Source organism: Blastomyces gilchristii (assembly GCF_000003855.2).
Source record: "Blastomyces gilchristii SLH14081 genomic scaffold supercont1.1, whole genome shotgun sequence".
NCBI classification, from domain to species: domain Eukaryota; kingdom Fungi; phylum Ascomycota; class Eurotiomycetes; order Onygenales; family Ajellomycetaceae; genus Blastomyces; species Blastomyces gilchristii.
In genome coordinates this window covers 7,138,831-7,164,001 of record NW_003101682.1, presented here as the reverse complement: position 1 = coordinate 7,164,001, position 25,171 = coordinate 7,138,831, and the positions used below count along the sequence as shown (strand labels likewise).

The following is a 25,171-nucleotide window of genomic DNA, read 5'->3' as shown; positions in this document are numbered from 1 at the left end:
AAAAAATTTGTTCCTCAGCATCGGATCTAGAAACCAGCCAACAAAGAGCTACAAGCACCCTCAAAGGAACCCGAGATTAAAGATGGGTCGCATTTTACAAAAAAGGAAGAATCGCTCAGGCGCTCCAAGGGTGAAGCAAAGAGCTAACCGGCTGAAAAATGGGAACAAGAAAATTAACGTCCTGGGGAACGCTATCATCGCGCAGAACTGGTATCAAATCTCCTTAAAACTGCCCCTGCCAAAGGATCTCCTTTCTTTTTACATTTCCATGCCAATCTAACATCTCTTAGGGATAAAAAATTAACCCTAACCCAAAATTACCGCCGACTTGGCTTAGCATCCCAGCTCAACGCCCCGACTGGCGGCGCGGAGAAGAAGCTCGCGGATTTGTCGTCGGGCCAACAACATACAGACTCTTTACATCTCCTACCCTCCTCAACAATCCTGAAGATGATAAAACCTACCGAAGCGCGCGTCGAACGAGATCCAGAAACAGGGAGGATTCTCCGCGTGATTCACCCAGAGAACGACGACGAGGTTGAAATTGCGGGGCGAAAGCGCCGGAAAGCAAACCCACTAGAAGATCCGCTGAATGAAGTTGGCCAAGCTGGTCTCGGTAATCCGTCCATGAGTATCCCAGGTAGCATGTCCTCGTCGGCGATAGTTCAAGCGCTGGAACGCCAAGCCGCTTTGGAAGAGGAGGCCTTGAAGAAGAAACAACCCAGACAGCAGAGCAAGCGCGAGGAGGAATGGCTAGGGAGACTAGTGGCGAAGCATGGTGATAATATCGGTGCAATGGTTAGGGATAGGAGGTTGAATCCTATGCAGCAAACGGAGGGGGACATAAAACGGAGACTGAAGAAATGGAAGGAGAAGCGGGGAGCTGCCTAGCGGGGGAGCGGTTACCAATGTACGAGAGATGTTTGGAGATTTAGAAGGACGGGAGAACTGGATTTGGTTTGGCATGGCGTTTTACGGAGTTGGGACTTTTCGTTTTTCATCAGCAGAATCTCGACCTTTTTCCTTTTTCCTCTTCTGTCGGCCATAGACATGATCCCGTCGTATGCGTCTTTTTGGAGCTGCTAGCTTCATGTTTACTGGACACCTTGGCCGATGCGGTAATTGTGCCAGTTAATATTGGTTCTTCGTACCTAATTATAGGTGCTCACGAATCCAGCCCTGGAGGTATGCGACGTTCCGCTTTGGTCATGGCTACTCGAGTATCGTCTTCGCAGTTGACATCTTTGTTACCGTTGGTACTCTGTGTGAATACCGTTAGTATTGAGATACATCTGCACTCCCCTTCGAAGGGACTTCATTTCCACGGTCTATTCTACATAATGACGAGGCATGTGCATATCCTGTCTCACTGTACCCAAGGGTGACGGATAGCTCGAATGACTCCCTTCGCCACGGGCAGTTGCCACTAGACATAGCGGAGTGGACTTGGAATAATGAAAGGTTATATGAAATAATTGAAAGCGACGAAACTCCCTAATGACTTTCAACCGTTTTCTCCTTTCTCTTTGGTTTCGGGAAAAGGAATCAAAGGCATTATGTGGGCTGCCTTGAACGTGCACGTCCGAATACGCATCCAGCCATCCATGTATAAAGAGAGTGAAATAACACGGTTCGCCTTACCGCATTCACAATTAATATGCCTATTACAGTGAAAAAATATATTAGTTGTTTATAATTTCCAGGACTTGTCCTTTTTCTTTCCCTTCAAGTTCATAATAACATAGCCATAAGAAGTTGGAATTCGAATTATTGCTCCTCTTCTAATCAAGCCGCGCTCTATTCTACCTCTCTCTTCGCTATTTGGTACCCCTTCGGCATTTAAAACACTTCGCGCTCTCTTTTGGTATTCTGACGCCGGGTTCCAACAAGACGCTGACGCCCCAAATGCCTAAGTTATCAGCGACTCGGGTTCTCGGGACCCTTTTACTGCTTTCTCACCTGTCCATCGCACAGATGTAGGTACTCCACAGCCATGGCAATCTAGCGTGGAAGGATATGCGCTGACCGAGAAACAAATGTCCTTCAAGTGAATTTTCATTTCCAGGCGTGATAACTGGGCTGAATTGCATAGTTAGCAAGCAGGGCCAGGAGGACGTTTGTGGAGAGTTGCCAGATGGAACAGTTCCATTCCTGATCAAAATGTGCTCAAAGGGAGGGCCGAAACAAATTGACTGTCGCGAAGCGTATGTTTTCTTCTTCGCACGAAGAAGAAGAGAGATAAGGAAAAAGAAAAAGACAATACTAACAACAAATCCTAGGCTCAAAAACACTGATCCTGTCGGGACAAAGAAACATGCATACTGTAAGTGGCTAATAAATAATATTCCCCCCACATGAGACAAAGCATGAAACGCATGAGCTATATGAGAAAGACATAAAGAAACCAGCTTCTAACGTCAAACACTCATATCAAAATACTAAAAAATCAATAACAGGCCACACATCCTCTCAAAAACCCATATACCCCGTCTGCATCCTCGACGGAAAGGAATATAACGTGAACGACAAGGGCGAGGTGAAATTCAAAGCAAGTGGCACCAGAACTGCAGACGCAGCGTTATCCACATCTGTATCTGCATCTGTATCTGCATCTGCAAACTCGACTCTTTCATTCGCGACAGCGACTAACTATGCTAGCAAGGCCACTCTTGACCCGGAGTCAACACTGTCAGCAGGTAGCAGCAGCGGCGGCAGCAATGATGACGACGCGACTCGCACGACTGATGCATCCACGGCCACGACCGATCCCATATTGCGCTCCACGGTAGACGTTACGGTAACAATTCCCCCGCCAGCTGCCTCAACGATGGCAGCGAATGCACCTATGAGCTCTGCGTCGGCGGCGGGGGGTTCTCTGATGGCTAATGGGGTTGTGGGCAGTTTGGTTGTGGCATTCTTTGTGGAAATATGTATTTTGGTTTTGTTTGGTATAGATTAGGCTGGGTAGGGGGGAGATGGGAGATTCTGTGTCAATATTCAACATTCTGGTGCTTTGGTATTATTGGGGGCTGCTGTAGTTACGGAGCAGTGATGGATAAGCAAAGAATTGTGATTGGGTAGAAGCTGCATATCAAAACTTTAGGAATTTTTGGTCGATTTCCTGCAGTTCTCAAAGAAAATATCGTGTTGATGAATTGTACTCCGTAGAGAATGAAGTTTGGCTCGTTTATGGAGCCGTGCCCGTACAAGACGGAGTACTCTGCATCGGAATAACTACTAGTTGAAAGATGGTATCACGAACTATTCAGCATAAACATCCATTTGACTCGTAATCGTAACATCATCGATACAATTAGCACACGGGGCATCATACCTCCTATGCATAATAACCCCATACGCAAATCAGCTAATTATACAATTTTACCCAGTATCAGAGCTTCTGTCATCAACACTGGCGCGCTGCACAACTCTAACCCATCTCCGCCGTCTCCATTCTCCCGTCCCGCCAATCCCAGCAACGCCTTCTTCAAAGTCTGCTTTGGCCAGCTTCCCCTTCCCCTTGGAATTCCCTTTCTGTTCAGCTTCATTATCTTTCCCCTTGGTTTCATAGCTGGCCCCATACGCTAAGCCATCATTGTTATACGCGTCCTCATCAGGAGGGTGGAATGGTAAATCCCAGACCCAGCCTCCGACCTCCTCAGGCACCGCATTATCGCTGGAACCCGGAACTTCAAACGCGACACCCGTAATCATCCGCTCTATCACCCACTCGCGGCATTCGAGGTCCAGCTGCCACTTCTTGCCTTTCCATTTCCAGCCCGGCGGTGCCTTGACGTCCTCAAAGAACCGTGTACCCCTTGGTCGATCGCCTGCGATACGAGATGGAGATAGCGGGTCATAGGGAGTGGGGGTGAAAACAAACGACTCCCAGTCCGAAGTTGCCGTGTATGGCGAGAGCGTTTTGTGCTGGAGCTCGAAAATTTCCACTTCTCGCTCTTCTGGGTACGTATCGAGTGAAATTGCAGCAGTAGATTTAAGTAATGTGAGGAGCGTAGACGGCGATGACGGAATCGGGATTCCGAAAACGTTGTAGAAGGCGTCGCCGGCCGTACTCTGGGCTTCAGCGGTTGCGTCTTTCATCTGATGCCCGATTTCTTGCATGAAGGCAGCAACGCTAGGATTGCTTGCGATAATAGCAGCGTTCCCACCAACAAGGCACAGCATACGCCATGGGATTAGATGGGCCGTTAAAAACAGAATAGCAGATAGGATGGTGAGTAGGAGGAAAACGGTGGATGATAATGTTTCATCAGAAAAGTTTGTGGCAGGGGACAACAGAGCTACGGTGGCATCGTGCAGGTTCGCAAAATCTGCCATACTATTCTGGAGGTCTCGCATGTTACGGAAGAAGTCCTTTGAAGTTTCTGAGACGGGTTTAATAGTCTGTGCTGGAGCAAGAGCCGGCCCATCGTATGAGTAGTACGCAGTAGTGCTAGAGGTCGATGCAGAGGCGGGCGGGGGTGGATGACGAGCAAGAAATCCCGGGACCATAATAAAGAGCAAAAAGACAGCAAATGGGAGAATCATCAGTAAGTATGGGTCTAGGCAAATAAACGAGTAGACGGAAAGGAAAGACAAGGTGTGAGTTGGGGTTTGCCAGCTCAGGACGTTGGTCACGCGCTCCTGGAAAAGAAATACAATGCCAATTCTATATAATAGTTAGCAAAAGAAAGATGTCCATCCTGTCCGGTAAGGGTATAAGAAGGGAAATCATGCCTAGCATTAAAACGTCGGAAGTTGTTGCTCATTGTAGGAAGGCTGAAAGCAGGGCGGTCAACGTGGACAGTGGGAGGTTTGCCGGCCACAGCTTCGGACTCATCCCCAGGATCTTCCCCAGGTAAAACCTGCTGCCATAGTCTGAATAAAGATAATGCCAGTTAGCTCCAGTAGTATATACAGCTACATAAGCAATATATTAGGACTATACTTTGTTAACAGCCGTTCCTGAAGAGAGGACCCAGCAGACCAACCACCCAGTGATTTCGCATCGGATTTCATGCCTTGGAATTTTTGCTTCAGTCGCCGGGCAGATAGAGCGGATGCAACAGAAACATTGTCGTTGTCCCTTCCAGCTGGCCTGGGGCTATCTTCGGCTGGCTGCGACGAGACTGAAATGACAGGAATGGGGTCTTCGCGGTTGACGAAGGCGTCTGCCGTAAACTCATCCATGGTTGATGCTGAGGATGGACTTCCCAGGTTAAGGCCGCATCCGACCTGGAAAATCAAACGATTGCACACAATATTATGGGTTGTTGTGCAACAGTATTGAGTATTAGTATTATATTGTCACAGAATATCAGAGTAAACCTCATCTGTGAAATCCAGAGGAGATATATAGTTACAGGACGATGTTGGTTCATGTGGTCAGTTCTTCTAAAGATCTTGTTTGGTTCGTGACATGGGTTCCAACCTCGGCTCGTGCCAAGAAGAACCCGTGAAGTCGGGAAGCCGGGTGCCAAGAGACTAACTTTATATTATAATTAGCGTATTAAGGAGCCTCCTGAAATGTTGTAAGATGGAGCATTGTGCTTGATACAGAAACGATACTATCATCTGGACAAATCAAAACTCATGAGTTCAACTAGGGGTAATTCGCTAGGTGGGAAACTGAGCTGGATGTGTGCTATGTGCATCTGAGGTATCAATGTCAGTCTATACCAAGAATGAAACGGAAATGGCCATGAGACCAAAGGCGGGTAATGTGCGCCAGTGACTGATCTGAAGGAAATCCGTATATTTGTGGAAACTGCTTTATTGTATTTTATTGTAATGTAATGTACATGTCACGAATTACTCCCCGCCGTCTAATATTTGCTATATAGAATTACAGATTGCGATGTCCTAGTATCCGCCCCATGCATAGAATCTATAACCCAAATGCAAAAATGATCAAAATGCTCCGCCAGAAATGGATTCGATGCTTTTTCGTATCCCCATCTATCCCAAGTACCTCATAACTCCCTCAAAAGCCACCAGCGCCATTGCATTCGCGGGGAATGCTCTCAAAAAGCACGGCAGGAATCCCCGCCAGTATCCTCTCCAACCACTCTCTTTCGCGACAGCTACCGCTGCATCCTTCCACCGCGGAAATCTCCTTTCGCCATCACCCAGCTTGCCACCCAACGGATCCGTCATAATCCGTTGCTTCACAACATCGGACGGGTAGGATGTGAGCCAAAACACTTGCGCGGACAAGCCACCCGCCCAAAAGTTGACTGCTGGTGTGGATAGTTGAGTATGCTGCTTCATGAGTCGCGAGAAAATGTCGTAAGTGCTCCACCAGAAGAAGAAAAATGAGCGGAAGAGCAGAGTGGCGCAAAACCCGCGATAAAGCCCTTGGATTCCGTGTGTACGAAGCTATGAAAACAAATTTGATGTGAATAGGTGGATTGGGGTTTTTCGATTGTGTGAAGATAGTAAAAATAAAAAAATAAAAAAAATGAATAACACTGATAGGAGCACGTACAATCTTCTTCGTGCAGTCGATCGGGCCTCTATACAACCGTTGCTTCTTATCGGCTGCATACTGGATCTGTAATCGTGCTTTCACATGCTCAACAGGTGCTGCTATAAAGCTAACAGTTGAGCCCGCCAAAACACCAGCGATGCCGTGCCCAAAGCTGGACAGTCGATCTGGAACTTTCTTTGAAGCAAAAGGTATTATTCGTCGTAATTGTTTGTTTGCAAAAACATGTTCAAACAAAAGACGACGATAGAGGGTTAATGACCCGAGCATACTATATCAAGATTAGAAGAGTACTGCACGAAGAGTTATAAACAGATGCTGGGGTTCAACTGGAAAGACTAACACAGAGTCCATGACCATCCATCCCATCAAAGGTGGTGATGCACCTTTATACAAGGCCCTTGGTCCTTCATTCCGTACAGTCTTAAGCAAACAATCTAAAGGACCGCTAAATTGTGCAGATTTTGTCGTTTGAAGACGAACCTTGATGGTATCGAATCTGTTGGCTAATATATCAGTCAAAAGAACTCAACCGATGAGCCTATGGGAACAAGCCCTAGAGCGTCCAGGAAGGAAAATCCGAGATCAGGTGAGAATGATATTAAACATACGGATGTCCCACTATAAATTATCCCACATGAAGTGTTGGAAGCCTCGTCAGTTATCGGCCGTGACTCAGAATTGTCGTACAGGACATCAGATGTAAATGGCGGGCATCTGATAACCAAAACGAACAATTTCATTACAGAAAAATACGTCCAGCGCCATCATATCGACATTCGCCTTATATCCCAGCAGCATATATTGCCTTGTCACGAGAAACATAAAATGGGACACTTGTCGTAGGGATGCTGACGAGAAAAGGAAGCAAGGGGCCCAAAATAACTCACCACTCAACTTGGCAATGCCAGAAAACACACCCGCCACAAACCCTTTGTAGTCCTTTTTCTTCCCCCTTGACCTGGCAACACCTGGCTTCTCTCGAATCCCATCCGCTTCCTGATTTCTCATATCCGCTGAACTCATTTTCCCCGATATCAATCTAGGATTTCAAAGGTCCAGCGACCGTATGAGAAAGTACTTTTTGCTTCCAGGTGGGTTATTGCAGATGCAGTTTATCGTTGATCGAAAACATCGATGCATGCACCAAAGCCAGATCTTGATTTGAAACAAGATAGATAGAAAACTATCGGCTGTGTGTTTCCATTTAGATGTTGTACATATGGCAGTCAACCCGTTGTGAGGCAAAGCTGATCCAATTCAATTTTCCCGCTCCAAACACTCTCTGAGATTTTCCTTGACCGTGAGACGATTGACTGTTTCTCGTTTCCCCAAAAGTTATAAGTTATATCATAAAAATGATTATATATTGAAAAATACCCCGAGCAAGCTTCATCAATTTAGTCGGGCCGAAAAAGGAGGGAACCTTGGAATGCTCTCGAATATAGTGTCACGTGATATGTAATATACACGGACGGTTCCAAGACTTCGACGCGACGTATATAGAGGCAGCTAGAACACGTATCGTCTATTGTTTATCTTCTGAAGGTCTCTGAAATTAGACATGTGCATGTACTCCAGGATAAACTAGTGATCACTAGTGCTGGTATAACTGGTAAGTTAGTAGCCATGAGAAGGGGGTAGTAATCAGTGCCAACTAACATGCAATAAGCGAGGTTCGGCATCGCGATGTTTAAATATGCCCGGCTTCTGCAAGACCAAGCGGTCAGGAAAGGCAGGGAGGGAGCCTAAGCAGCGTTCGACTCAACCAGTTTTGGGGAAGATGCAGCGGATATTTACTCTGGCGGTGTGCAACGAGCTTAAACAACCGTCATTGAATACAAAAAACTCCACTACCAGGCCAGAAGGATTGACAGCTTAGAAAATGCTACGCCAATCCATGCTCCAAAGATGTACTTGCGCAAAGAAGAATTCAGTTAACATCTAACCACTCGTCAGATAAACTTCATCAAATAATAAACCAGCAACGGAGGAAATGATTCACATTAAGGCAGAGACTAAAATTTCACATCTTTCTGTCTTACCGTGCTGTTTAGGTATTTATTGGTCAAATCTGAGATACGAGTTGGACACGCTAGCTTCGAGATGATTGTTATGAACTCACACAGTGTACCTGGAGATAACTAAATAACCCGAGGGTTGAATGCGAGTGCTCTCATCCTCGCAGATTTTTCATCCGCCAGAGCTTTTCATCGTCCACCTCCCCACACAATGCCGGTATGAAACCCCTATTTTACATAAAGTCCTCGTAATCAGGACTCACCAGAGAGCATATATGTAACAGCACTGACCTCAGGAGAATTGCGCCCGCTTCTTTTTTTTAAAAAATCAGCACGCAACATCTAGCCCTCCAACCACCACAGAGCCTACCCCTATAGACGAGGACGCAATCGACAACGTAAAAGCAGGCGCGGCGGGAATCATCAGCACCGCAGCATACACCAAAGCCGAGCTCCTCGACCAGATCACCTACCTCTTCCACCATGAGCGCTACGACAGCAATGACCCCCGCATCATCGCCGAATCGCGCCGGATAATCGACGAGCTCTGGCAGGCGCGGCTGGAGCAGCAGGCGACATGGCCCGCGGACGCGGACGCCGGGTTCCAGCGCGTCAAGCGCGCCTTTGAGATCCTGGCCGCGAGCAAGGGGATCTTGACACGGATGAATTTCTGCTACACGGCGCAGTCTGGCGATGCGCAGATACACCGGGAGGCGCGGGTGGGGGATTCGGGGTGGGCGTATTTCCACATGCAGGATGCGGAGAGGGCGGTGGACGGGGGCGGGTTGTGTGTGCGGTATGGGGCGCTGAGTGATGTCGATGCGGAGACGGCGGAGGTGGGGAAGACGGTTGTGCAGGTGCTGCGAGATGCTGGGCTGCGGGTTGTGTGGAATGGGCGGCCGCAGATGGTTATTCGGGTTACCCCGCTAAGTTGGCGGCCGAGGTTGCTGGTGGAGGAGTAGTTTGTATGTAGTATATATCTTGCATATCATATATCGCATATCTATGAGTAGATCTTGAATACACTGCGTCCGAAAAACGGGTCAACTTTCCGATATTTGCTCAACATGACATATATAGCTCTGTCTATGAAGTATGCTATTCTCTACAGCTTCATATTCCCGCGGCCCCCTTGCTGTTATTTAGACGCTACACATGGTATCATAGTGCAGGTACAGACAGTGCACACCCTTCCACTGCAGTTGAGAGATTGCACCGAAAAGCCCATCCAGAAGCAAATTAATCCCCACACCAACAAACTCAAACAGACCTCTTTTCGAGCACCACCCCTCCTCATTTTTCCACTGCATAGCTGTAGTCAACGAACAATAAATGACGCCATTCCAGCATTTTTCCTGAGAAGTGTTATATCTAGTCACTATAACCCCTGTTCCCCCTTTCCCTCTCTGCGGCATTTATTTGCGCCATTTACGCATTCTTCACATGGTCACAGCGGACCTTTCGAGATTACCTACTCGTCAACCATCAAGGCTTATTTTACCGAGTAGCTGTCATGCTAGCAATCTGTGAATCATCGAGAGTGAAGAAATCCGGCATTGAACAACAGATAAAATATAAAGAGTGATTATGATTGCTACAACGCGTAGGAGTTTCACTCCTCAACAACTAGTTTTCGGGTAAATAATAGTAAAATTAAGAAAATAAACATAACAATCTTTCTAATTTCAAAACATTTTGTAAAAGAAAACAATAATTGAAAATAAATAAATAAAAAAAATAAAAAAACCCCACCAGAAATCCCCCGCCAATCACTGACCTTCTAACCCCTCCAAGCCTCTGTGGTGTAGTTGGTTATCACGTGAGTCTCATATTCATGTCCTATTCAAATAATATGATAGGTAGCAAAAACTACTTAGCGATCTCAAGGTCGCCAGTTCGATCCTGGCCGGGGGCAAGAGATGGGGTTTGTCTTTTTTAATTTTTTAATTTTTTAATTTTTTCTTTCATGGTCCCGAGGTCAAGTCGGGGTGGGGTGGCCCTGGGTGGTGTGTACCGTACGCAGTACACTCTGTAGCGGGGTGTCCGTGGCGTGTGGACAGACGCTATGACGACATTAAAAGGGGGAGAAGAACATTTGGACCTCAGGGTGCGTGCGGTGGTGGTGGGCCCCATAATAATACTAACTAATACTACTAATAATAATAATAATAATCGTTAACTCACAGCGCATGGACGGCTCCACGGAACCAACACTGGTAACTCGGACGGAGGAGGTAGGAGTAAGTAGTCCGCGGAGCAATTAATTATTCAACATTATCATATATTCTTATTCTTTGGGTTTGGTTTACAGGGTTATTTTTGAATTTGAATTCCCATCTCTTTCATCCCGGCCAAAACTTTTCTGCAGCTTGCCGCGTTGTGTTGTGGCGGGTGGTGGGAGTTTGAGTGGATTTATAATAATAACAATAATAAGACGATTCTTACGCAGTAACAATTATTTTGATTGAGGATGGTGTGGGGAAGAGAGTTTTTTCATGCCGGGCGCGGGTGGTTGGTCTGTGGTCTGTGGTGGGTGGGACGGGACGGGTTTTGTGAGTGGATATCGATCAGGGATCTTATACATACACCACAGCTATTTCTAAAAAAACTGGGAAATCTTATGTACACAAGTGATTTGAAAGAAGAATGAAAAAGTAACTTGTGATATAAAAATCAATGTTCTGCAGTCTCAAGCTCTCTCTGTCTCCCTTCTCTCTCTGTTTAATTCTATATATTTTTACTCTGTACATAGCAGGGGGTTCTTCTCAGCTATAAGCACTGCTAGAATAAATAGACTGAATGAAGCATATAGACTATAGATAGGCAGCTAGTTAGCTATTAGGCAGGCAAGGTAGACAGACAGTGATAAGTAAACTTCGCATGTGCATAATATTCCCAATTTGTTTATGTATTAATTAATGGAAAGCCAATTACTGAGCTAAACCCAATTCTTCATAGCTGTGGTGTATTTAGTGGTGTATGTATAAATCCCTCCTGAAACGTGGGTTGGATGATGGGCTTAACTCTCGAGGTATGAGGGGCGGGAGTATTTCCTGGTTTGTTGATTGGCGAAGGGTAGGCAGGATGGAATCGGATAATGAATGGTAAGGTGCATGTACCCACGGCAGTGGACATGGTAATAATTTAATGGATATGATTCCATGGTTATCGTCTTTGATAACTGTAGTTAAGGTAGAGGAAATAAAATAAGATAGGACAAAAACAATGGGGGGGTATATACACTCAAGAGCACAGATGATGCGGTTCATGGTGGGAAAAATAACATAAGTGAAAGAGACATACAAAAGGAAATAAAAAAGAATCGCAAACAGCAGATGACAAGTTGGAAGGAGTTATAGGTTAGGAGTTGATACAAACTTAGGATGAGATAGACTCCATGGTAGGTTGCTTTACCTCTCCTTGCTGCCAGCAGACAGCGTTCGGTGCGGTAGGTTTGTGAGAGCGAAACGTGAAAATACAAGGAGAGTCGAAGGGTATGATGATAGATATGTCAAAAGAAAACACGAACACACACACACAAAAAAAAAAAAAAAATTAAAGGAAACAAAACGACACTATGGTATACAAATGCCACACGGAAAAAAAAAAAAAAAAAAAGAAAAAAGAAAAATCAGTAACAAAATAACGAGTGCCATGCTCCTGTTTATCTATCTCCATGCTTTAAATTTGCCCTTTTTCAGCATTGGTTCTATGCTTTTTTTCTTTTTTTGGCTGTCGTTTGGTACTTTTCAGATAAACAAACATGAGGCAAGCCAAGCCGTAGCTGGGCGGGTATTCGCAAGTCGTTGAGAAAAAAAATCATCGGCCGAATGACAAAAAAATGGCGAGAGAGAAGTTGCATAAAGTGTCGATTGGACTGGTATCCGTTTTTGTCGTTGCTGTTCACTGTGTTCACTTGCGAGGGAGAGAGCACTTTAGCGGCCAAAGGGGGTTGTTCAGATCGTCATGGTAGGAGATGAACTAGGCTGGGAAGAAATGCATAGGCAGAAACCAAAGAGAGTCGTGATCCATGATGATGTATGTGGGCCGGTCGAATAAATAGGTAGTGTAGTATAAAAGGTGGCCAACCATTTCTTTACCAGCCCTTATTCTCCTTCCTAGACGAGCCCTGGGACGCCAACCTCTCCGTCTCCCGCTGGATCAGTTTCTCAACAAGCTCCCGTGGCGAAACAGATCCATCATGATTCCTCGCACTGGAATCCGACGGCAGAGAACACGGTGCCCCAGCGACGAAATATCCACCCTCATCGTCCTCGAGCGCCAGGGGCGTTACGGGGCCCGGACTGCCCAGCGGATCGATGCGTGGTTTAGAAGGCTTTGTGCCGCCACTGGTTGAAGAGCCTCGTGGTGTAAGAGTCACGCCTGCGACGAGGTCACGATACTGACGTAGGGCATCCCTTGAACCTGATGGTATTCTGTAAGGCTGGGCGGGTCGTTGTTGGAGCGGGGAAGGAGGTTGGTTATGAGGAGCGTTCGAAGCGGATTGGTAGACGGCTGGGTGGAAGCGTGGGAGGTTGCCCAGCTGGATGGCGTGTTTTGGTTTGGGAGACATGCGGACTCTGTTGCGGGAGGGAGGAGGGGAATTGGGCCGGAGAGAGGGAGACATGGATGGGAGAATGGACGGCGATGAGTGCATGTAGGTGGTTGAGCGGTCACTTCTCATGGTGCTCCCTGGTTTGTGGGAGGCAGCAGCTTTCGCGAGGCAACCACCGCTGTTTTTTCTGGTAGAGAACCGTTTTGCGGAAGTGGTGAGCTGCTGATTGATAGCTTTTCTACGGAGGTCGTGAGGAGGTTAAATATGGGTAATGAGACGAACTGCTTGCTCGTAAATATCCAACAAGGCGGGTTTCACTCGAGGACTCGATAGGAGTGGTGTTGTCGAGTGTCGTAGTAGTAGTAGTAGTGAGTGAGCGGTTTGGTGTAGTAATTAGGAGTGAGGAAGTACGTGAGTGGACACACAATATCAAAAATAGTTTCTGGAGATAGGCTGATGGATGGCCTGAGGAAACAAGGAGCGAAGGCGATGACTTATATATAGTTACGCCCAGCACAAGATCATAGAAGAAGAAGCCCCATATAAGCAACCCACGACGGAAGAGGGGCAACCGGCGGCGGCAACAAAAAGGCAGCGAGGGAGTAGTTATGCAGCTAGCAAGGGGAAGCGAAACGAGCGACACGAGGGCAGCGACTCAGCGAGGGAAGGGGGGCGCCAATTTGGGAACCTACGCTGTACAGCGTAAATGCAAACAACCCCAACAGGAAGCAGAAAACTTGACCTCGCTAAGTGCGCCACTTGACCTCGTTATGTAAGCTGACCTCGCAAATGTGGCCCGTGCCACTACCCAACCTCGCACAAATTGCAGCACAATACATCTTTTCTTGTAATTTGAAACCACTCTTTCTTTCTTAATTATTTATCATCAATTCTACAATCAATTTTTAATTGATTGTAGAATAATTCTTTTCTCTTATCATAATCTTTATACACAGAGAAGACTTTACTAATTTTATTAATAATTACAATTCTTCTTCTGATACTGAGATTGTTCTTAAATCTGACAATGAGATAAGTATTTACATAATTTACACTGAATTGATTGTTAACTGATGTAATGTGATGAAACCGAAGCGGTGGCTAGTCAGCGGTGTCATATAAAGATAGTTGTTTAAGAAGCTGTATAAGTGAGCTTAACTATCTTACTTAAATAGTGAGCTCATAGACTACAGAGTTATTGTGAGAATATTATAGATATGATACTTAGTATACTAAGAAGATTGTATAAGACACACAGTAACTCTTGTATATATTTCAGTTGAAGAAAAAATAAATCACTAACTTCTTTAATAAGAAGTCAGCATCTAGCTATTCTATATAGATAATAAGTGAATACTCTTCTCTTATTTTATAAGTAAGAATAATCAGAGTGATATCTTAGCAGTATTTTATTATTAAGAAAGAGTAATCTGCTAATCTTGTATTAAAGTGAGATTCTTATATTTATTAATTAAATCTTTCTATAATATATCTAAATGATATTATAGAGTAATTAAAAACTGATTTGAATGAGATGAAATCATTTGTATAAAAGTAATAAGCTGTGTGAAACTGTAACAGAGTCTTAATACAGCTGAGAGTATAATAATACTCTTTTCTTTAAGAATATAGTCTCTATACTCTTAAGATTACTGAATTAGAAATTATCTTTGTTATATAGTAATAATTATCAACTGATTGACAGTGTGTATACTGTATATAATATAAAGAAATAGATAAGTTCTTCTGCTGACTGTGTAGATCTTCTCTTTCTCATCTTTATTCAAATTAAACATGTAATAAGTAAGTTTCTTATATATTAATTTGAAATGTGAAAAATGTAGTTAATAAGTGACTTATAGATCTCTTATCATATTCTGTTCTATATATGAAATTCTCTGCAAAAGTGATGTATTTTAGAGACAAAGCTAACAGTAGTAACAGAATTTTTCAAAAAGATTTCTTCTCTCTCTATAATATATTTTTCTCTCCTCTTCTCATCTGTAATAGTGAGTGTATGAGAGTATTATTCTTGAAAGATAATAAGAGACTTATTCTGATATTTTCTAGTGAGTAAATGTCTTTATGATGCAGCTGCAGTCTTCATAACTATTAAGAAAGTTAGGTTGAAGATGAAGACAGCAGTATCAATGAGCTGTAGAAGTATCACTCTCATTGTCACATCTTCTTCTGCTTCTCTTACAGTTATGATAATAGTTGTCATATCTTGCAGTGAGATGTCATTTCTTCTGTCAGTCAGTTTATCTGTATTCAGTTCTTTCTCTACTCTCTCTGTTATTATTACAACACTGTTTCTTCTCTCAATTAACACAGTGATGTATGACTCTATATAGTCATTCAGAGAGAATCTCAGAGAGAGCTTGATTTCAGAGACAGTGACTCTGAGAAACTTAATCTATAGTTTCTCTTCTGTGATATGTCTGAGTTCTGCTCAGAATGCTGCTGAGTTAAGTCTGCAGAGTTTCACAGTTTCTTTATCTTCTCTCTATAAGAAGGCTCTGATGCAGTCTCTGACTGACACTACTACTTGTCTGCACTGTGTTAAGCAGCTGAAGAAGAAAGAGATTTTATACACTTACTTCTTCTCTCACTTCTATTATTTTCATTGTGTCTGCAATAATGACTTCTGTCTCTCTGTAAGTATTATCTCACAGAAAGACATTGTGTCAGCTCTGATAAGAAGTCTAGATGCTCAAGCAGTATAGAGTTATTATTATTATTATTATTATTATTATTATTCTTTAATTATAGATGTATGCAGTCAGAGACTATAACATCTACCTGAGAACTTTTAGTTCTCAGGGTTTTTCCTATGTCTGTAAAGTTAACTATTATACATTCATCAATTTCAGATATGCAAAATCAGAAAATTCCAGCTCAGAATACAAAAACTGTTTATAAATTACAGTGTTTTAACATCTTTTGATACTTTGAAATCATTTGATAATATCATGACAAAGGAAAAGAGAAAAAGAACACAGTCTCAAAGATAGACACATTAAATAGATAGATAGAAAGAAATTGAAAGAAAAAGATAAAGAAAAAGATAAAGTAAAGAGAGACTATAACAAAACAAATTATTAAAAGAAAGTGTATAGCTGTTTTAACAGACTATATCTGATTGATTTCCTTCTCTTCATATTCAGATAATTCTGAATTTAGTCATTTTCTTATAGCTGCTTGAGTTTCTGATAGAAAGTCTATTAAGTATTTAATTCCTGTCTCAGTTGAGAATAAGAATCTCATATTTAATTAATTTAGATTATACTTCTCTTTCAATCTGACTCTGAGACTATTGTATAATACACAGTGCATTACAATATGCTCAGAATTCTCATTTGTATTGCAGAATAAGCATTCTATTAAGTCAAATCTATCATTAAATCTTTGTATATAAGATTTGAAATAGCCATGTTCTAGTTTCAGCTGTATTATAGATGAGAATATTTTCTTTTTACATTTAATTAAACAAGATTTTCACTTGGGTTTTGTTTCAAATCTTGAATAATGTATACTCTTCTTTTGTTTCTGCCAGCTTTCATTTCACTTGTCTAAACAAGATTCTTTTATTTTTCTCTTTATAAAAGATCAGGACATAATTTTTTAAATAGATCTGCTTAATTCTGCACCCTTTTTTACAGCTGAATCAGCCAATTCATTATCATGAATATTCATATGAGCAGGAACTCAGTGCAGATGAATTATCAGCTTTGATATTCTTCTATTTTGAATTTTCAAAATAGAGTTTAAGATCAGTTCAAGATTCATTTAATCATTATAAATCTGACTATTTCTAAGTCTTTTTAAAGCAGCTTGACTATCAGAGAATATTCATATCTCTTTCAAATAATTTCCTCTTTTATGAGATTTTATTTCAATGAGTTTGAAAGCTTTCACTATTGCAAATAGTTCAGCATCAAAGACTTCACATTCAGAGTCTAGATTTCAGAAATCTGAGATAAAATTGATATTATCTTCAGTATAAGCAATTCCTGCGCCTAATCTATTCAAGTTCTCATTTTTTGAGCCATCTGAATAAATCAGAATAGAGTCTTTTATATTAATTGTAGAAATTCTCTTCAAATGCTGTTCATATTCTTTCTCTTTTGATAGTTCACTTATTTATAAGTCTATAAGAGATTCAAGCTTTTCTCTTCAGAGAGATAACTTCTCATGATCAACTTTTTCAATATTTAAAGAAGAAAATTAATTTTTAATCAGAGAGCATAGTCTGTACAGTTGAGAAGACATTTTCTTTGAAGAGTTATTTTCATTTCAATCAAGAAATCTATTTCAATTCAGTTCATTATCAGAGTTAATTGATGGAAATGAAGAAGAGACTCTTTCTCTGATTATATGATTTAAGCTTATCTTTACAACTCTCAGAGCATAGTTCATACAGGCCTTTTCAAATCTAATAGCAGAAGAAGGAATTGAAGCTTCAATTTTCATTGCTTTAATAGAAGATGATTTGAATGCTCTCAGAATTCTTCTCAAGGCTCTGTTTTACAGACTTTGAAAGAGTTCAGTGAAATTCCCTTAATTATTTCATCAAACTTGAACTTTATAATCAGCTACTGATGTAATACAGGCTATATATAACTGTCTCATAGCCTGGAAGAATAGACTTCTCTCTGTATTTGATAGTCTGATTATGTTGTTTAATAGTCTTTCTGCCTTGACAGTTCTTTGTTGAATGTGATATTTAAAATTCAACTTGGAGTTTAACCATACTTCTAATCATTTGATATTTATACTGGGTTTAATCTCTTCATTTAAAAGAGTTAGAGATAGTCCTTTCTCATTGAATCTCAGAAAGAAGTGAATTAACTCAGTTTTATTCATATTAAATTGAATTTGATTGATATCTGCTCTAACAAAGATTTTCTTTACAGCTTCTTCAATTACTTTCAACTTCTCTTTGATAGTTTTTAAGCTGTAGACTAGATCAATATCATTCATATAACTCAGAGATCACACTATTCTCATATTTCTATTTTTAAATAGATATGCAGTGTATATTGCAAATAAAATGAGTGAGATTGAAGATCTCTGTGATACTTCTATTTTTATCTCAGTCTTGTCTTGTTTCATTCCATCAAAGAAGAGTTGTATACTTCTTTTAGATATAAAACAGTTAACTCATTTTATTAGAGAAAGTGGCAGTTTTAATATTTTCAATGTCTGAATTAACTTTGACTTTGAAACATGATCAAATGCTTCTTTTATATCAATGAAAACTGCAGTTGAGACCAGACTCTCATGCTTTGCTATTTGAATATCATGAACAACTGAGAGAATAGTGTCAATTGCAGAACACTGTTTTCTATCTCTCATTTGTTCACTGAATAAAAGAGAATTATCTATAGAGCTTATAAAAGATAGTCAAGTAGCTATTATCTTTTCTAAAACCTTTCCTAGGCAGTTCAATAGAGATATTACTCTATATGACTTAGAAATTGAAGTTTTTCTATTAGGTTTTGTAAGAATCACTTCAGTGACTTCTCTCCAGCATTCAGAATGATATTCATTTTTCAAGAGATTGAAAAAAAGCTCAAAATATTCATTCTTTAAGTAGGAATATGTATTCTGAATAATCAAGTGATTAATTGAATCAGAACCTGCAGCAGTTTTAACAGAACTTGAGAAAATAGCTGACTCTAATTCATCTTGTGTAAGATCAGATCATTTCCAGTCATTTTCATTAATATAGTTGAGAAGTGATATATTCTCTTTCTCTGAATCTGAATCTGAATCTGGTGAGTTCTGAAAGAGAATTCTCATGAAAGCTTGACATTTTTTCTCAAAAGAGTTTGCTGTATATAATTCATTCTGAAACTCATATTCTAAGACTGGAAGTTTTGCTACACTTCTTGTTTTAGTATAGTTAAAAGCTTTAAAAACTTCCTTCTCTTATGCTTCTTCAAGAAATTTATTCCAGCAGTCTGTTTTAGCTCTTTTAATATCTGAAAAATATTCATTTCTGATAGCTTTGAACTCTTCATCAGATATTACATCATTCTTTCAATCTCTTCTAGCAGTAGCTAATTCTTTTCTTTTAGATGAGATATTCTCATTTCATCAAGGTTTTGAATACTCAGAAGATTTTCTCTTTGAGATATTATCTTTAACACTTGTTAGAATAATAGATGTAATAAGCTTCACTCTATTCTCAAGCATTTCATTTGAGATATCTTGACCAGAATTCCAATATAGCTCATTCTGTCTTTCAGATTTTAACAGTTTTATACTTTCTTCAACTGCTTTTCAATCAGCTTTTTCAAAGTTATACTGATTAGAGAGAAGAGAATTTTCACTCATTTGTTTTTCACTCAGTTCAATATCAAATTGAATAATCTCATGACCTGATCCTGATGTCTCATTTAAATCAATAAATCAGTTTACAAGTCTTCTTTTCATTAGATTTTATGACATGAAGATTAAATCTATAATAGACTTCTGTTTCATATCTTTTCTAAAGAATGTTTGTTGATCAGACTTATTAATCAAATCTATTGAATGCTCAAAGATTCATTTAATCAGATTATCAGCTCTCACTGCTCTCTTGCATTCTGAATTTCATCAGAAATGATGTGTATTGAAGTCTCCTGCAATTATAGAGTTTCTTGATGAAGTTATGTTCAGAAATTCTCTATCAATTGTTCAGATATTGTTATATTTCTTCAATGACTTTTCATTATAGATATTTATAAGCTGTATAGTATCAAACTCATTTTCTTTATCTATAATGTCACTTATCAGAATATCAGAGTCAGACATGATATCAAATCTTAGATTAAATTGATATCTTGATCTCTTTCTTTCATAGATCACTACTCTTGACTTTATCTCAGACTTTTGAGGTAAAAAGCAGTAGTAGCTTGAATGAGAAATGACATATTTTTACTCAGCATCAAAATTCGGCTCCTGAAGCAGTATAAAATCAACTTTTTATTCAAATACAATTTGAAGACAAGAATAAATGCAATTTGAGTTTCTATTCACATTATTTTAAATAAATGTGATTTTTAAAGAGTTTTTAAACTTTTTTTGTTGTTTTTGTTGTATATTCATATTAAAAGAGAGTAGAGTAGAATCTAATCACTATCATCAGATAGTAGATTATAACTGTTCTGAAAAGTAGGAATCTTAACTACTTGCATTATATCTAGTTTATCATCAGAGTCATTTCTCAATTCTCTAATCTTAACAGAAGTTTGAGAATTCAAATTCTGTTTACATTTAGCTGAAGAATTGAAGTTTGAAGACTTAGATAGTTGAGAGTTTCTTTTTTTTGAGCTTGCAGTTATAAGTTTACTGACTTGACTATTCTCTTCAGTTCTAGATTTACTCTGAGCTTTGTCTTTTCTTCAGTTCTTTTGAGTTCTTGAAGCAAACATACATTCTTTTGAGCTAGATGCATGTTTTTCTTTGCAATTAGAGTATTTAAGCAGAGTGTGTTGACATATTTCATCTCTTTTTAAGCATGTTTCACATTTATGCTCACTAGTTTTGTAATCTCTGGCACAGAATGCACATTTTGAGTCTCTGAAACAGAAGATTGCAAAGTATTCATATCTTTGACAGTTTGAACACTGTGTTTGAGCTTTGAGATTCATTCTTGAATCTTTGTATTCATGAACTCTCATTTTCAAACCTGCTACTCTTACTTCAGAGATCTTTGACTGTTCTATTATCTTTGTATATACTAGAACAGAGGCATTTCTTCTACTTTGTCTGAACTCAATTGAATTTAGTCATACAGACTTCTTTCTCAGTTGAATAGAGTTGTATTCTTCTAATTCATTTTTGAGAAGTAGCATTTCTTCTTCACAGTCAAAAATTTCAACTGAAATATTATAAAGAATGAATTTATCTCACTTTTCATCTCTCTCAGATAGAATTGTTGTGTTTAACAAAGATTCTACTGCTGATTTTCAGAGATTCTCATTCTGAATAAGGAATTCAGCACTGAATTCAGGCATTGTAGTCAGAATGATGAAGTTTTCAAAGAAGAATGACTCAATTGAAGCTATAACTGATTTTTGAACTTCAATATCAGTCATTAACTGAGAAAAGAACTGCTGATTGATTTCATTTCTAATTCTGAAAATGAGGTTTGAGTTTAGCTTATTTCTCTGCAATATATTCTGATTTGAGACTTTGAGAATAAGTCTTCTATTTCTGGAGATTTGAAGATTTTTCTCTTTTTGCATTTTTTTCTCCTCTCTTCTATCACTAGAAGTATGAGCAGTATTCTTCTCAGTTTTCTCAGAATTTTGAGCAGGTTTTGAGATAGTAGATTTAGAGACAGCAGGTTTAGAGACAGCAGATTCAGCTGCTTGAGCATATGTTTTCTTCTGATTTAAAGAAGAAGAAGAAGAAGAAGTAGAAAAGAAAGAAGAGCAAACTGAAGAGTCAGTGATTATATTAGAAATTTTCAAAGTTTTTTGAACTGTGTTTGAAATTCCAAGTTTGAACTTGATCACTTTCTGTAGTTGTCTAGTCTGAGTATGAAGAATTAACAGAACTTCTTCATTCATCTCACTCAGACACTGCTTTTCAAGAATTTTACTTGCTTTTTCAAGTTCCTGTATTTCAAGAACTTGTTATTTCTCTATTTCTTCTTTCTTTCTTCTCTTCAGAATTTCAATCTCAGGAATAGCATTTGAGAAAGCATCTTTTTTCACATCAACTGAGTGTACTTTTGAACTCATTGTTCTTACTCAATGAAAAGTTGATCAGACTAATTCAATTGAGATATTTATTAAACTCTTTTGAATTGAAAAGTTGGTCAGACTGTTTCAATTAAGAGGTTTCTAAGTCTGTTTTCAATTGAAAAGTTGGTCAGACTATTTCAAAAGAAGAATAGCAGACTTTTATGTATAAAACATCTGATTTTTTTCACTCTAGTTTAGTAACTAGGTTAGATTTTTGAAGAGAATCTAATAAACTAAAATTGATTTTTAAGATAAATCAATAAAATCTTTACAATCTCTTTCTTGGGATACAGTGAGGAAAAGTATGATATCAATTGATAGTAAATCAGATGATATGACAGTTTTTGAATGAAAAACTGACAAAAAATAAATCAATTTTTTGCAGAGAAATTGATTAAAACTATTCAATTTTATTCTAAATTATTCAATTCTTCTCACACAACAAGTGTGCAACTCAAATCAGTTAATAAAGAGTGTAAAAAAGAATTAAGTATTAATGAAAGCTCTTCAGTCACTGAAAAAGTAATTCTTACTTAAAAGAATATGAAATTATGACAGAAAACAACTCTGTTTTTAATTCTTTGTAAGAATATTGTATAAAACCCAGAGAAAAACACCTTACTTTTTCAAGAGAAGTAAAAAACTATTTCTAAGATCTTTTTTTTTTTGCATTAACTGCTGTAGAAGAATGAGATAGAAACTGCTAAGATATACACTACTGTATACTCTCTATCAAGACTTTCCCTCTTCAGAGTCTTGATATTATAGAGAATATAAGTCTGTTTCTATATAATAATGTAAATATTGCCAGCAGGATGTAGAGGAACTGGTTATTTATATCTCAAAATAGAAGACTTTGTCAATAATTATATCAATATAGAGTTAATTCTCAAATTCAATAGAAACCTAGTATTGCTGTTCTCAATTCCTTGCAGAATCTATTGAATATTGAGGTATTAAAACTAGATTTAATATATCTCACTGTGCAGGGATCAAAGGCTCAGTCAGACCTTGAGATATACTGATTTTATAGTTGTTGATGTGCTGTTGACTCATTGTCTGTTGATTATGTGCTTGATATTATCGCTGAGGTATCTTTTTGTATTTTTCTGCCGGGGATGGGCCAGATTGGGAAGGGCGGTACGAGGGTGGGACTTGGCGTTGGTGTTTTGGAACATCAAAGATGGACAGGGTTTTCGCGGAGGTCGCACCTCAGATATCTCCACAACTACAGATCAGGGATCTTCCAAAATCGAGAAGATTGGTGCATACGGCTAGGTCTCTTCACCTTACAATTTGTATGGCAATTTGGCCCGGGGTTGTGGTGTGGTAGGGGAGAATGGGGGATAATCCCACACAGGAGTTCCGAACGACGTCTGGTTCACATTTGGCTGGATAACTCCACCACCACACGGGGTATGCGGTCGGCGATGGGGTCAAAATGCTCGTATGATCGAGGGCTTTTCGATGGATCTATCGGCGGGTTCTTATTCGAAAAATCGAGCGAGTTCGTGGTGGAGCGGTTTGTGAATCAGTGAGCAGTATAGAGTAAGAGTCTTGAAGCTTCAAGTGTTGATAAATTCTGTCAAGACTGAAAAGATCTCTCTTGCTTGTCTGTAAAAGAAGATGAAAGCATGAATCTCTGAGATAAAAAAACACCTCAGAATGACTAATCTTAAGAAGAGATCAGTCAGTACTGCTGTTAAAAGTACTGCAGAGATCAATCACTGATTGAAGAGAATCTTGCTTCAGTTGAAGCAGATAACTGAGATACTTTATAAGTTAATAAGTTAATACTTTCAGTATCTCTCATATTCTTCTGCAGTATGCTTCTCTGTGACACTGTAGTACTAACTTCTTAACAGATAAAGATACTGATACTGAAGACTTCAATGATAAAGAATAAGTTTAATGAGAATGTAATTATTAATAAGTAGACTCTGAGATTCTCTCTTTTTACTTTTTCAGCAGACTGTGACCTTATTAGAATAGCAGCAGTCTGTGAGTTAATAATATTAATTTTTTTTATTAATTTCAAATGTCTCTTTCTTTTCTTATTAACTGCTTCAGGAATTTTACACTTGTGTAGTCTCATTAAACTTCTAAAAAACTCTTTGAGAGAAAATAGAAGAAGAGTGCTACAGAGCTTATAAGACATCAGCTTATTATTGTGAGATTATCTCTAAAAAACTCTTTGAGAAAAAATAAGAAGTCTTAAGCAGTATTTCTTATTCAACATCTCTGATGTGTAATAAGACAGTCTCTACTAGTCATCTCATAGTTTACAATCTCTTTCTCAGTATTTTTCAAATGCTCAAGCAGTTCTCATGAATTCTCTGATAATAAATAATCTTTTTATTTCATAAGATATTGAAGCTTGCTGTAATATATTCACTTATTCAATATTTTCTTCACAAGATATTCAGTATTACTCTTAATCTTGATATTATTCAGCTAAGACAGCTTCACTTCAGAGTATTACTTATAGAGCTTCAAATAGAAAATGTGAAAAACAGAATGAATTAATTTCAATTCTGTGAGTAATTTCAACTTATATATCTGCTTATTCATTACTCTTATTACTGAGAAAGATTCTAGTCATCACTCACTGAGCTTCTTACACAGTCTTATTATCTTAATATTCTTTGCTGAAAGTAGTATTTAATTCTCTATTAAGAACTTCATTAAAAGATGTTTTTAATTATAGTATTTCATCTACTGCTTCTAAGTATGATAGATGCTTTTCACTATCTTCTCATGAATTTTATTCAAAAGTTTCAATCTCACTTTTACTTCTAATACTGAGAAATACTCTGTTCTCTGTATCTGTTTGATATTCTGACTGTCTATTTCTCTCTTTAAAATATTATATACAACATCACTGAGTAATAAAGAATTATATTCATAATAAGTATAGAAAGAAGATATCTTTAAGATTACATTCTTTGCATTATTATATATAAATTCAGTGATTAGAAGATGTTTGAGTTAATCATTCTAATAATATGAACAGAACACTTGAAGATGCTATTCTAGTGTCTGATTCTGATATTCAGTCTGATTATCTGTCTGCAGATGAAATGCAGTACTGAGAAGACATCTTATTATAAGATAATAGTAAAAAGTCAATCAGTATTTACTGATGAAGAGGAATTCTTGATCTGTTATCAATGATTTCAGAGCACTGTGATCATGAATAATGATATCTAAAAATAGATCAGTCAATTCAGAGACTTTAATCTTTTTATAAGTAGAGATATATCTGATTATCTTTATAAAGTAGTTAACAATGACTAAAATTGAGTTATATTCTTTGACTCTTGTTAACTTCAGCAGATTAACTATGAAATTCATTGATAGATTCTAT

At 39.1% G+C, this 25,171-nt stretch overlaps 7 protein-coding genes and 1 non-coding gene across 12 annotated transcripts; 5 read left to right on the top strand and 3 right to left on the bottom strand.

The window, feature by feature from the left end:
• The first annotated feature begins 21 nt into the window (after positions 1–21).
• Positions 22–2,065, top strand: BDBG_00770 (66S preribosome component NOP16). The gene is made up of 3 exons (XM_002629478.2): positions 22–210; positions 291–1,976; positions 2,049–2,065. Exons 1-2 carry the CDS (start codon positions 83–85, stop codon positions 889–891), a joined length of 729 nt encoding a protein of 242 aa, XP_002629524.1. The 5' UTR covers positions 22–82; the 3' UTR covers positions 892–1,976; positions 2,049–2,065.
• A 68-nt stretch (positions 2,066–2,133) lies between these two features.
• BDBG_00769 lies at positions 2,134–3,154 on the top strand. 2 transcript variants are annotated; one of them, XM_031720031.1, is made up of 4 exons: positions 2,134–2,204; positions 2,280–2,323; positions 2,457–2,548; positions 2,663–3,154. In XM_031720031.1, exons 1-4 carry the CDS (start codon positions 2,161–2,163, stop codon positions 2,957–2,959), a joined length of 477 nt encoding a protein of 158 aa, XP_031576019.1. In that variant the 5' UTR covers positions 2,134–2,160; the 3' UTR covers positions 2,960–3,154. The 2 variants fall into 2 exon arrangements, with proteins under 2 accessions (XP_031576019.1, XP_002629523.1); XM_002629477.2 differs by having other exon boundaries at positions 2,150–2,204; positions 2,457–3,154.
• Positions 3,155–3,232: 78 nt separating this feature from the next.
• Positions 3,233–5,400, bottom strand: BDBG_00768 (peroxin 24). Its single transcript, XM_002629476.2, has 3 exons — positions 4,949–5,400; positions 4,738–4,878; positions 3,233–4,669 (listed from the first exon to the last, which is right to left on the bottom strand). Exons 1-3 carry the CDS (start codon positions 5,188–5,190, stop codon positions 3,382–3,384), a joined length of 1,671 nt encoding a protein of 556 aa, XP_002629522.1. The 5' UTR covers positions 5,191–5,400; the 3' UTR covers positions 3,233–3,381.
• A 332-nt stretch (positions 5,401–5,732) lies between these two features.
• On the bottom strand, positions 5,733–10,161 carry BDBG_00767. Of its 2 annotated transcripts, none has more exons than XM_002629475.2 (7): positions 8,533–10,161; positions 8,150–8,431; positions 7,378–8,090; positions 7,099–7,108; positions 6,831–6,986; positions 6,488–6,758; positions 5,733–6,378 (listed from the first exon to the last, which is right to left on the bottom strand). In XM_002629475.2, exons 3-7 carry the CDS (start codon positions 7,511–7,513, stop codon positions 5,959–5,961), a joined length of 993 nt encoding a protein of 330 aa, XP_002629521.1. In that variant the 5' UTR covers positions 7,514–8,090; positions 8,150–8,431; positions 8,533–10,161; the 3' UTR covers positions 5,733–5,958. The 2 variants fall into 2 exon arrangements, with proteins under 2 accessions (XP_002629521.1, XP_031576018.1); XM_031720030.1 differs by having other exon boundaries at positions 8,150–8,403; positions 8,493–10,130.
• On the top strand, positions 7,991–10,200 carry BDBG_00766. Of its 2 annotated transcripts, none has more exons than XM_002629474.2 (3): positions 7,991–8,102; positions 8,160–8,725; positions 8,841–10,200. In XM_002629474.2, the coding sequence occupies exons 2-3, from the start codon at positions 8,720–8,722 to the stop codon at positions 9,468–9,470; spliced, it is 636 nt and encodes a 211-aa protein (XP_002629520.1). In that variant the 5' UTR covers positions 7,991–8,102; positions 8,160–8,719; the 3' UTR covers positions 9,471–10,200. The 2 variants fall into 2 exon arrangements, with proteins under 2 accessions (XP_002629520.1, XP_031576017.1); XM_031720029.1 differs by having other exon boundaries at positions 8,002–8,102; positions 8,808–9,565.
• A 101-nt stretch (positions 10,201–10,301) lies between these two features.
• Positions 10,302–10,423, top strand: BDBG_16197. The gene has a single exon. It is a non-coding gene; the product is annotated as a tRNA-Met (tRNA).
• Positions 10,424–10,946: 523 nt separating this feature from the next.
• Positions 10,947–13,785, bottom strand: BDBG_00765. 2 transcript variants are annotated; one of them, XM_031720028.1, is made up of 2 exons: positions 13,346–13,779; positions 11,147–13,250 (listed from the first exon to the last, which is right to left on the bottom strand). In XM_031720028.1, exon 2 carries the CDS (start codon positions 13,190–13,192, stop codon positions 12,605–12,607), a length of 588 nt encoding a protein of 195 aa, XP_031576016.1. In that variant the 5' UTR covers positions 13,193–13,250; positions 13,346–13,779; the 3' UTR covers positions 11,147–12,604. The 2 variants fall into 2 exon arrangements, with proteins under 2 accessions (XP_031576015.1, XP_031576016.1); XM_031720027.1 differs by having other exon boundaries at positions 10,947–13,785.
• Positions 13,786–22,922: 9,137 nt separating this feature from the next.
• BDBG_16196 (uncharacterized protein) lies at positions 22,923–23,342 on the top strand (the record flags this gene model as incomplete). The annotated part of the gene is made up of 1 exon (XM_031724196.1): positions 22,923–23,342. The coding sequence occupies one exon, from the start codon at positions 22,923–22,925 to the stop codon at positions 23,340–23,342; it is 420 nt and encodes a 139-aa protein (XP_031576014.1).
• Positions 23,343–25,171: the final 1,829 nt, after the last annotated feature.

Coding starts and splice junctions, on each gene's coding strand:
- BDBG_00769 (XM_002629477.2), top strand. CDS start 2,161: ATGTGCTCAAAGGGAGGGCCGAAACAAATTGACTGTCGCGAAGC. Junction 2,205..2,279: donor CAAATTGACTGTCGCGAAGC/GTATGTTTTCTT, acceptor AACAAATCCTAG/GCTCAAAAACACTGATCCTG. Junction 2,324..2,456: donor GACAAAGAAACATGCATACT/GTAAGTGGCTAA, acceptor AATCAATAACAG/GCCACACATCCTCTCAAAAA.
- BDBG_00767 (XM_002629475.2), bottom strand. CDS start 7,513: ATGAGTTCAGCGGATATGAGAAATCAGGAAGCGGATGGGATTCGAGAG. Junction 6,759..6,830: donor TGGATGGTCATGGACTCTGT/GTTAGTCTTTCC, acceptor ATCTTGATATAG/TATGCTCGGGTCATTAACCC. Junction 6,379..6,487: donor TCGACTGCACGAAGAAGATT/GTACGTGCTCCT, acceptor TTGTTTTCATAG/CTTCGTACACACGGAATCCA.
- BDBG_00770 (XM_002629478.2), top strand. CDS start 83: ATGGGTCGCATTTTACAAAAAAGGAAGAATCGCTCAGGCGCTCCAAGG. Junction 211..290: donor GCTATCATCGCGCAGAACTG/GTATCAAATCTC, acceptor AACATCTCTTAG/GGATAAAAAATTAACCCTAA.
- BDBG_00768 (XM_002629476.2), bottom strand. CDS start 5,190: ATGGATGAGTTTACGGCAGACGCCTTCGTCAACCGCGAAGACCCCATT. Junction 4,879..4,948: donor CAGGAACGGCTGTTAACAAA/GTATAGTCCTAA, acceptor ATCTTTATTCAG/ACTATGGCAGCAGGTTTTAC. Junction 4,670..4,737: donor TTCCGACGTTTTAATGCTAG/GCATGATTTCCC, acceptor ACTATTATATAG/AATTGGCATTGTATTTCTTT.
- BDBG_00765 (XM_031720027.1), bottom strand. CDS start 13,192: ATGAGAAGTGACCGCTCAACCACCTACATGCACTCATCGCCGTCCATT.